The 11,708-nt window shown below is 37.4% G+C and overlaps 1 protein-coding gene across 1 annotated transcript in view; it reads right to left on the bottom strand.

The window, feature by feature from the left end:
- Positions 1-1,462: 1,462 nt before the first annotated feature.
- SEPTIN7 (septin 7) overlaps positions 1,463-11,708 on the bottom strand; it is a 67,611-nt gene continuing 57,365 nt past the window's right edge. The window contains exons 10-12 of the mRNA XM_070059717.2: positions 8,057-8,192; positions 3,522-3,661; positions 1,463-2,523 (exon numbers count right to left, since the gene is read on the bottom strand). Of these exons, the coding sequence (XP_069915818.1) occupies positions 2,484-2,523; positions 3,522-3,661; positions 8,057-8,192 (316 nt within the window). The 3' untranslated portion in view covers positions 1,463-2,483. The remainder of the gene's footprint in view (positions 2,524-3,521; positions 3,662-8,056; positions 8,193-11,708) is intronic.

The raw sequence follows: 11,708 nt of genomic DNA, 5'->3' as shown, positions 1-11,708 counted from the left end.
ACAACAAAATCACTGCTACTTATTTGTTCCTAAACTTGATTCTGGCCTTAGAGTAACAGCCATACTTTTGTGAGGGTAAAGGAACACATGCAGTTCTACTTTGCATGGGACACTTAACACCTAGCAAACGCATAGTGTCACTGCAACCTATTCTGAAAAAGCCACTTGCATCCTGTTCCGTTCTCCAAAAGCAGACAGCATTTAAGGATTAACAAAACTTTTCTATGATAATTTTTAACTAGTGCTTGTTGTCAAATAAGGATAAATGGCGTTACAGTACAGGCAGTCCCCGATTTACGACAGTATGAATTATTTAGATTTTATGATGATGAGATTGGGCAGCAGAGGCAAGCTGCAGCTACCAAGCAGCCAGGCAGTAAAGAGGAGAAGCAGCTGATACTCTACACTGTGTGGTGCTGCTCGGCAGGTTGTATGTGTTACATGCAGTTTTGGTTTGTAAAATTTTCAATTTATGATGGGTTGATAGGATTATAATCCCACCATAAATCAATGAGCATTTTATTCTAAAATCATTTTTACTTTAAATCTTTATTTATTGGGGGGGGGGGAATGGGTGGAGAGGGGAGACACAAAGACAAAGAGAGAAGGAGACAGAACCTTCTATCTGCTGATTTACTCCTAAAGTCCATTAACAGCCATGACTGGGCCAAGCTTAAGTCAGAAGCCTGGAACTCCATCTGGGTGGCAGAGTCCCAAGTACTCAAGCCAAAACCTGCTGCTTCCCAGGAGGCACACTAACAGGAAGTGGAATCAGAAGTGGAGTTGGTGCCCAAACCCATATGGGATAAGGTTGAGTCCCACGTGGTATCTTAGCCACTATGCCAAATGTCTACTCCACTAAATCATTATTTTCTATGTTCCACAAAACCTATTTTAAAAATAGTTTTCTGGGATGAATTTTTATGTAAAGTCAAAACTCCGTAATAGGAATGATTTTCCAATATGCTTTAAAGTTTAAAACTATTTTAAAATGGAATAAACAGTAGGTATACTAATTTATCTAAATATTTCAATCTCTGAATAAACAAATACTGGCTAATCAGAATTCTTTATTTCTATTTGGATGACTAATTTTAAAAGGTAAACAGATGTGCTAAAACATTTTAAAGTAATACACTGAGTTGTATTAATTATACTTAAAATGCCATGAAGCATGTTAAGATTTATATCATTTGGCATTAATAAAAAGAAAATTACACTAACCTCTTTCCATTATTACAAAAAATCAGTTTCCACAGATTTGAGCCTATGCCTAGTCTGAATGAGATGAAAATTGTCCTCAGAGAAACAGGCATATTAATGAGAGGCAGTAATAGAGAAAGGGAAAATATGTATTCACAGATATGACTGTGGAGGAGACAAATTCAAGTTGAAAAGTTTCTTCCCAAACACATTCTACTCATATATACCAAACTGTAGAATACTTAAGACCTCACACTCCTTTACATCACAACATTGTTTATTATGTGAATTTTTTACAATACAAACAAAAAATACAGAAATGCAATATATGAATACAGCTAAATGCAGAATGGTGGCTTTTTTTTTTTCTCTTCAAGAGGCCATTTTCCCCATTTCTAGTCAAATAAAGAGGCTGCATATAGGTAGAAACAAGTTGGTCGTTAGCTTCACAATTTTGCCTAGAAATGATCTATAAATGCATTTTCCCCCTGCTACTTACCATAAAGTGTAAAAAGGGAGTAAAAGGAAAGTTTCCCTGTTGGTTCCTACCTTATGAAAGATGCTACTTTCTATTTTAGCAGGGCCAATACATGGAAAATATCTAAATTAAATGTTATTTCAGAAATGAAGCAGTAATGAGATTCTGGCTAAAGAGGGCACTAAATGAGAATAATATATATTTAAAGAATCCAAAACAAACAAAAAAAGGTTGTTATAAAAAAGCTCTAGGTGCATTGTAAGCATATAGGTTTTCTTTTTTCCATGTGTATTTAAACAATGGAAGTGTCAAAAAATAGGGTCAACTGTGTTAGACTAAATTACATTATTGTATATGCTGCACTGAATGGAACCTCTGTATTATAATTATCATAGAGAAGCAAAGTTTGCATCATATTATGGCAATTTATCCTCAATGAAAACTTTCCAGAGTCCTTTTATTTTTGAATATCCTGTAAACAATCAAACCACCAGAACATGATTGTACAACAGTAAAATGTTCTCTTGCATTAAATTGAAGACATCTGTTTAATTAAAAAAAAAAAGAAAGAAAAAACAAAAGAAAGGTACTTAGAGCTGTTACTTTCCAAGTACGTAACACCCTAGTCAATTCAAGGTGTCTTAATCTCCATCAAGAACAACAAAAAAATAATTTTTTGTCATGCTGTTAAATCCATCATTATGGATAAAATTGGTGCAAATTGGTCAAACGGATCCAACAAACACTGATGTCCAAGCTGGCATATTGGCAACTAATACGTAACTGGTGGTCAATAGAGAATTTAAAAGATCTTCCCTTTCTTCTTGTTCTTTTCCAAGGTTCTAAATGAATGAAAGAAAAAAATCAAAATGAATGACCACATAAAAATTATGAAGACAAAATGTGGTAGCAACAGCTAACCCAAGTACAACTACAATGGATTTTCAAACCTCATTTCATTTTTTAAAAAATTACAAGACATAAACAATGAAGATAATGCTAAACTATAATAGCATTTTCTTAGAAAACAAACACTTGACAAAATTCCAGGGTAAGAAGTTAAGAAAACCCAACAAAATCCAATTTTATTATATTATTCTTCTCAAATGAAATACACAAATGAAAAAGATCAACTGATACCCAGTAGGGGGTCCTTTTCTTCTGTTATTTGCATCCTGAAGTGCATTTGCTTTTACTAACATATTTCCCTTTTGTCTAGGGGGAAAGTTAATAGAAGGATAGTGTTAAGAAAGTATTACAGAACGAATGTCTAATTTTCAAAGTGTTTAGAAGGATAAATTACAGAATTCTAATAGGGATACAACCTTTCCATTTTAAATTAGATTAATGAGAAAAGGAAGAATAGATATTACTGTTTTACATAAATTAAGAAAAAGTGACATTCGCTGTATTAGAAACTGAATATCCAGCATTTTATCTTAAGGATTTTATCCTAAAGACATATTCCAAAACAATTAAAATATTTCCCTAAATGTATAAAAGATCTCCAGAGCAGTGCTCTCTACAGGCCCCCAAATTGAAAACAACCATTATGGTTCATCATGAGAAACTGATTATGGTGAGTTAACTAGGGAGAATGTTATGAAGCTGCTAAATCAATTAAGAAGATTAAGTCATGGAAAATGTACAGGAAAAATATTGTTACAGTACACACACTGCATCCATCTATATATACAAATATTCATCCATGGAAATATTTATGCTTGGGATGTATGATAATGACTTTTTAAATGTCATTCTAATGTTTTTATAATAAATAGGAAAATAAGTCTTTAAAACATTAGTACACCCAATTCTTAGGACTCTAATATTAAGTTACCTTGAAGAGTTCTGTTGTTCTAATATACGTTGCTGAGCTTCCCAGTTTGCTTTCTCATCCTCAAACTGACGACGTTTTTCCTCTAATTCTTTGTGCTGTGCTTCCAAGTTCTTTTTCATTTGCTCATGGCGCCGCTGGAGCTAAATCACAGCATAACATATAAAGTAAAATGGTTTAGGAGATCAGCGAGGAATTACATTTCACCCAGGTACACTAATGGTAAGAGAATGAACAGTGAGTCACCCTGTTAGAACCCAGAGTACCACCTGGAGAAAACTGTGGAAGGTGCCTCCTACTGCAGGACGTGCCATCCTATAGGCCTGACCCTAGATAATAATCTCAGGAAACAGGAACAAAAATACAACAAACTTACAATTGTGTAGCACTGTACAATAGACAATTCTCATTTTTCTGTATTCACTAACACACTGGAGGCTTGGCAAGGAAGACATCATTGCTTGCACTGAACAGATGGGATCACTAGCCAGAGCAGACAAGACTAAAACCTGTCTCTTAATTCCAAGTTCAGAAAGCCAAGACAAATGTAAAGAAAGCAGGTGGTTAAGGACCTAAGAATTACAAGATCCTACTAAAGTCTTCTGATTTCTGTAATGTAGTGGTTCTCAGACACTGGGCTCATGTAAGTCACCCAGAGTGCTTATTGCAAATAAAGAAAGCTGGTCTTCACACAGATGTACTGAATTAGAATCTCTAGATGCTAAAACTAGAAACTCAAAACTTCTAACAAGCCCCTACGATTCTAACGCAGGTTATCCTTCCTGTGCTGAGGATTAATAAAGAATGCTGAATGAGGGGGCCAGGACTGTGCTGTCATGGGTAAAGCCACCACCTGTGATGGTAGCATCCCATATGGATGCCAGTTTGTGTTCTAGCTGCTCCACTTCCAATCCAGCTCCTTGCTAATGGCCTCAGAAAAGCAGCAGCAGATGATTCAAGTGCTTGGCCCTCGCTACCCATGTGGGAGACCTGGAAGAAGCTCTTGGCTCCTGGCTTGGGCCTGACCCAGCCTTGGTGGATGTGGCCATCTGTGGAGCAAACCAAGGGATGGAAGATACCCCTACCCCTACCCCTAACCCCCCCTTCCTCTTTCAAATAAATCAATCAATCTAAAAGAAAAAAAAAAAAGAATGCTGGATGAGAAGTGGGAAACACTCATGTAAAATAACGGCAGAAAACAAGAGCTTAAATGTAACAGATCATTAGACAAATACTTTCAATTAAGTATCAATCAATTTCTGAAGAAAATATCAACAAATTAAAAAACCAGTGGGCGCCGTGGCTCATTTGATTAATCCTCCACCTGCAGTGCCAGCATCCCATATGGGCACTGGGTTCTAGTCCTGGTTGCACCTCTTCCAGTCCAGCCCTCTGCTGTGGCCAGAGAAAGCAGTGGAGTATGGCCCAAGTGTTTGGGCCCCTGCACCCACATGGGAGACCAGGAGGAAGCGCCTGGCTCCTGGCTTCAGATCAGCATAGCTCCAGCCACAGCAGCCATTTGGGGAGTGAACCAATGGAAAGAAGACCTTTCTCTCTCTAACTCTGTCAAAAACAAACAAACAAACAAAAAAGAACAGATTATGGGGCCGGTGCCGTTGTGCAGTGGGTTAATCCTCCGCCTGCAGTGCTGGCATCCCATATGGACACCAGTTCTAGTCTCAGCTGCTTCTCTTCCAATTCAGCTCTCTGCTGTGGCCTGGGAAAGCAGTGGAAGATGGCCCAAGTCCTTGGGCCCCTGCACCCGCATGGGAGACCGGGAAGAAGCTCCTGGCTCCTGGCTTTGGATCGGCCCAGCTCTGGCCATTGCAGCCATTTGGGGAGTGAACCAACAAAAGGAAGACCTTTCTCTCTGTCTCTCCCTCTCACTGTCTTTAACTCTACTTCTCAAACAAAAAACTACAGATTACATCCTAATTTGCTGAATACCAAAGACTATTCAAAAACTCTTCAAGAGTCAGGAATTACATTCTACTAGAGATTTCACTACACTGGTGAGTTAACATATTGAATTTGCATGATATAATTTGTTTTCTGATTTTGTAAACCCACAAAAGTGATATCATATTTATTCCCCCTGCAAATGTCTCATGCGATTCCTATAAAACAAAACCACTGAAGATATATTTAAGCAGATACGATACGAGTCAAATCTGAGGTGAAATATTCCTGATAGGCAAAAAGTTACTAAGAAAAGATCAGAAAGTAGGAACATAAGAAAATGCCTCTGGGGGCAGGCATCATAGTACAGGAGGTTAAGCTGCCACCTGCAAGGCTGGCATCCCATCCCATAAGGGAGCCAATCTAGCTCCCTGTTAAATACGCCTGGGAGAGCAGTGAAAAATAGCCCAAGTGCTTGGGACCCTGCCACCTACCTAGAAGACAGGGATGGAACACCAGGCTTCTGGCTTTGGCCCGGCCCAGCCACAGCTATTATGGCCATTTGGGGAATGATTCAGTAGATAGAAAATCTCTTTCCCTGTCTCTCCCCTGTCACTCTGCCTTTCAAATAAATAAATCTTAATAAAATGCCTCTCGGGGCCGGCACTGTGGCACAGTAGGTTAAGCCTCTCTGTGTGGTGCCGGCATTCCACATGGGTGCTAGTTTGGGTCCCGGCTGCTCCACTTCTGATTCAGCTCCCTGTTGATGACCTAGGAAAGCAGTGGAGGGTGGCCCAAGTGCTTGGGCCCCTGCACCCATATGAGAGACTTGGAGAAAGCTCCTGGCTCTGGGTTGGCCCAGCTCTGGCCATTGAGGTCACTTGGAAGGTGAACCAACAGATAGAAGAACTCTCTGTCTCTTCCTCTCTTTGTAATTCTGCCTCTCAAGTGAATACATAAATCCTTAAAAAAAAAAAAGAAAAGAAAATGCCTCTAGTTAATATTTTAAAAGTTAGGCCAACCACACAGACACAATTCAGAGTAGTTATTTCTAGGAAGACAGAGGCACAAAGGACTTCAATTGAGTTGGTAACGTCCTATTTTTTATGCTGAGTGGTAGGCTTTGAAGTGCATCAAACTTACATTTGTGTTGTAACTAACCAATTATCTTTTGTGTTGAGTGCATGTAGGTAAAAGTACAGGTAATAATCCCTCTACTTACTCCATGGATTATTTTGTTACATTTTTCAGTCAATAAACCTTTCAGTGTTTTTATGCAGCAATTACGAATACAATTAGATCAACTGTAAGGATACAACAGAAGAGGTGTGTCTTTTTAATATATTTAGATACAGAGAGAGGGAGATCGTTAAAGAATATTTTAGAAATTATTCCATATTACTATTAAAAATTTACTAATTTATTGATCTTTTGTATATAAAGATAATTTAAAATGAATCTTGATGTGAATAGAAAGGGAGAGGGGGCGGGAGAGGGGAGGGTTGCAGGTAGGAGGGAAGTTATGGGGGGGAAAAGCCATTGTAATCCATAAGCTGTACTTCGGAAATTTATATTCATTAAATAAAAGTTTTAAAAAATTTACTAATTTATAATTTTTAGTTATGATAACAAATTTATGTTCAGAGGAATTCATACTGAAATTGGTTCATCTTCAGTTTACTCAGAGTTTTCTTCCTACTATTCTCAGATGTCTATCAAACCAATTGCTCGCTGGATTCTTCCATCAAGTTTATCTTTTCTCTCTTTTTTCTTTCTTTTCTCACATACTGACTAAAGGAATCGTCTACAAGGTCTCAACATGTAGGGGAAACTGAGGGTGGCAGATATATCTGCTGGGATGCCCTGTCAGTATTACACCCAAAGCTGTGATACTGGGAATATTGTAAAATATAGCTCAACTTCTTTACAAGAATACCTTTTGGAGCCAGCACTGTGGCATTTCTGGTTAAGTTGCTGCCTACAATGCCGGCATCCCATACAAGGACCAGGTTGGAGTCCCAGCTACTCTACTATCTGATCAAGCTCCTGGCTTCAACCTGACCCAGCTCTGGCTGTTGTATCCGTCTGGGGAGTGAACCAATAGATGGAAGATCTCTCTCTCTAACTCTTTCAAATACATAAAAAGAAAAGACTATCATATCCCCCCCATTTTCTTTGCTTATAATGTATGCAGGCATGTCCTTAGTTCAATTAAGGTTTTTTCCTTTTTTCTCATTCATATACAAATAAATACGATCAATTACTATTATCCTATAACTAGTTTTCTCATCTACCCAAAACTCTGATCTTTACTTTCCTTATACTGATATATATATATGGAATGGTTTATAATTTTATTCATTACTCATATTTCAAACTTGATCACTGTAAGTCTAATTTACTGTAAGTATTCTGACTGCTGTAGTATTTTTCTCTAGGTGGTACTCATATGTGTCCAAGCACTCATATATTGAAGCATATATAAACACAGTACTTGCTTTTATCTCTTCATTCTATATATTAGGGCATTAAATTCATTTTTTTAAAATAAGTATAGTTACTGTATTATCTATAAATTTTATCGAGGATATTATTTTAAAAGGAACACTGGGTATACGTGATGGAGTATCACTGATTACCTCAGCTTCAGAGTCCTTCAGTTTCTGAACTTTTTCTTTGACCTTCATTTCAAACACCTGCTCCATCTCCATCTCCATCTTCTTCATCTTGGCTACATGCTCCCTTCGTTCCTCTTCCATTTGTGCCAGAGGGCTCCTGGTGTGAATATTAAGGTTATCATTAAACACCTAGAAATGGAAACTTAACAAAAACTCAAACAGCTGATTAAAACAAATGAGATGCTATAGATGCATAATTAAATTTCCATCATTCTGCTATTTAAAAGTTTCAAATAATTTTTAAATTATTTGGACACTATTTTAAGTGACACAGAAGATGGATTCAGTTTAATATACAAAGGGGTAATGAATTCTTTATAACCTAGAACTCCTTCCTTCCTTGAAGAAAACACTTCCATATGAAAACCTGCAGTGTATTTTACCAATTAAGCCATTAATCAGAAAATGAAATTGAGCCAAGCATACTTAAAGTTATACTTAAAAAGTGCCAGTTGAAATAGTTTCCACGTAGAAGTGACTGAGATCCTAATTATATATTCCTCATGTTAATGGTAGAGGACTCTAACCTCTTGGACAGTGTCAGTGACTGTTCTGAAACTGGTCTGACTGTGCCCACTTTTTCCTACTACTCTAAAAAAGCATTTTAGATTCTAGAAATTAACCTAGTTAACTATTTTTGAATTTATAGTCTTAAGTAATTGAATATGCACATTTCAGCAACTTGGATTCTCCAACAACACAGCTGCAATTTGACAAATAATTCAATTGCAAATTTATTAAATAAATTAGATGTCAGAGAGAATCATAGTTATTTTTATTTATTTGAGAGAGAGAGCCAGGCAAAGAAATCTCCCATCCTGGTTTACTTTCCAAATGCCTCCAAGTGTCAGGACTAGACTAGACTAGACCAGGCTGAAGCCAGGAGCTAGGAAGTAAATCCAGATCTCCCATATGGTTGGCAGAAACCCAACCACTCTAGTCATTGCCTGCTTCCTCCAGAAAGCTAGAATCAGGTTGGAGTCAGGAACTGAACTCATGCACTCCAATATGGGATGCAGGCATCTTAATTACTAGGTCAAATGCCTGCCCTTAATTATGGCTATTTTTAAATTAAATACATATTCTTACTTCTAATAACCCATTTATGATTATTACAGATAATTCATGTACCTGTAAAGAGTGCATAATAATTTCCCCTGAAAAAGCTACTAGGTTATTTAAACGCAATCATATAAATTATTATTTAAATAGGAGACTAAAGAAACACATGTGATGTTCTGAAATCTGCTTTTAATTCAAAATTTAAATGTTTTAAATCTCTGTATAGCAAAACTGCTTATTTCATATATGCCTTCAACTGGATTCCATCTTAAACAAACAAAACAAAACAGCAAAAACTTATAGCATATTTAAAGCCAGCCATGTGTCAGGTGTTGTGGTACAGTGGGTTAAGCTGCCACCTGCAAGGCCAGCATTCCTTTTCAGAGAACCAGTTCAAGTTCTAGCTGCTCTGCTTCTGATCCAGCTCCCTGCTAATATGCCTGAGAAAGCAGTAAAAAATGGTGCACATGTGTGGGCCCCTGCCACCCACAAGGGAGACCAGCATGGAGTTCCAGGCTCCTGGCTTTGAGTTGGCCCAATTCCAGTCATTGCAGCCATTTGGGGAGCGAACTAGCTGATAGATTTCTGTGTGTGCATTTGTGTGTGTTTGTGTGTCTCCTGTTTCTGTGCCTTTCAAATAAATAAAATAAATCTTAAAAGAAAAAAAGGCACATTAAAAGCAGCAATTAAATATATAGGTTTCAGAATAAAATAATTAAGGTGCATGCCCTAATCAAAAAGTTTATGGTGGAAATTTGCTAAAGCTAGTTTCTTTATTTCTCAAATTCTGTTAGTAAAAATTGTACCAAATCTGTACCAAACTGTACCAAAATAAATCTGCTGTGCAACTGTCTTGACAGCCTGCTTGAAGTTCTAAGCTATTAAATGTATACTGTCAAAACTGAAAATTTCACACGTGAGGTAGTTTTTTTAGCCTTGCAAAATTACTTGACTCGACCAAATGAAGTAGTATTCAAATTAAGAAAATATCTATACTTATCTAAAATGGATTTGAAGTCCCTCACAAGTAAAATGAACTTTCAAATTAATTGGCTCCTACTTCTAGTCATCTTTATTAAAATATTTTAGAAAGTATAATATAAACCACTCTGAACAATGTAGAAAACACAGGAAAATGTAATCATATTTAGCCTCCCCCCCATGGAAAACTTTATTATATGGCTGAGAAAACCATTTAGGTTCTATCACTGCCTCCCTGCTTTCTACTAGGAAACTCTTTCCCCACACACACTGATATGCTAAAAACATAAATCTAAACTTGTCGGAGAAATTAAAAGCAACACAACCAAAGAAATGAATAAGCCTGGTATAAGGAACACAAACAGGCTGTAACACAATCTGAGTATCAAACATAATTCCCAAAAATACAATTTAGCTACTTCTGGTGTTCTGCAATGGGCTAAATTCCCGTAAGCCATATAACTCACCTCCTTCCTGTGACCAATAACAGAATCACAGTAAGGAACACACAATCCTGACCTAGTAATATTCTATAGTGATTTCATTAAACGACCTACACTTTGAACATGAGAAAACCAAATTTTATTTAAATTATGTGTGAGGCTTTTCCTGAAGAACACATTAAGTAAGTACATATGCATACTTTTGCTGCAATGGTTGGTAAGCCATTATATTAAGACATATTGCAAATTTCAAACAAAAATTTTCAAAGGAATTTCATTTCAACAGATTTCAAAAACCAGTAAAATTTCCAAAAATTTTGGGAAACAACAATTAACATTTTGTTTTACCAAACAAGAACATTAAAACCAAACATAAAGAAAATTCCAGCCACTATTATTATATGCTTATGAAAAGACATTTGGGGGTTGGCATTGCAGACAAGTATAGCTGTTACCACAGGAGATGCTGGCATCCCATATGGGTGCCACTTCACGTTCCTGCTGTTCCACTTCTGATCCAGCTTCCTGCTAATGACATGAGAAAAGCAGCAGAACATGCCCAAGTGTTTGGGGTCCCTGCCACCCATGTGGAAAACTCAGATGCAGCCATCTCGGATGTGAACCAGCAGATGGAAGATTTCTCTCATTCTGTCTCTCTTTCTTTAACTCTCTCAAATAAGTAAATAAATCTTTAAAAAAAAAAAAAAAGGGCAAGATATATACCGAAGAGTAAAGGAGGTAACTGCAAATTTAGGTGCTGGCATTGTGGCACTGCAGATTAGGCTGCCATCCATGATGGTCCTGGCTGCTGAGCTTTTGATTCGGCTCCTTGCTAATGTACCTGGGAAAGCAGTGGAAAATGGGCCAAAAGCTTGGGGCCCTGCCACCACACAGGAGACCTAGATGGTATTCCTGTTTTCTACTTCAGCCTGCTCCAGCCAGGACTGTTGCAGCCAGTTAGGGAGTGGACCAAAGATATCTCTCTCTCTCTCTCTCTCCCCCTCCCTCCCGCCCTCCTTCCCTCCCTCTGCCTTTCCAAATTTTTTTTAAAAAATGGCATTTCAAACAATTTCTGAAAACTTCAGAGATCGCTTGTTGTTAAGACATCTACTCATATTTAAAACACA

The sequence above is a fragment of the Oryctolagus cuniculus genome, chromosome 16 (genome assembly GCF_051225735.1).
Source record: "Oryctolagus cuniculus isolate XC-2025 breed Fujian yellow rabbit chromosome 16, ASM5122573v1, whole genome shotgun sequence".
Lineage (NCBI taxonomy): Eukaryota > Metazoa > Chordata > Mammalia > Lagomorpha > Leporidae > Oryctolagus > Oryctolagus cuniculus.
Note: the sequence above shows the minus strand (reverse complement) of the source record. Positions and strands in the feature narration are given on the sequence as shown.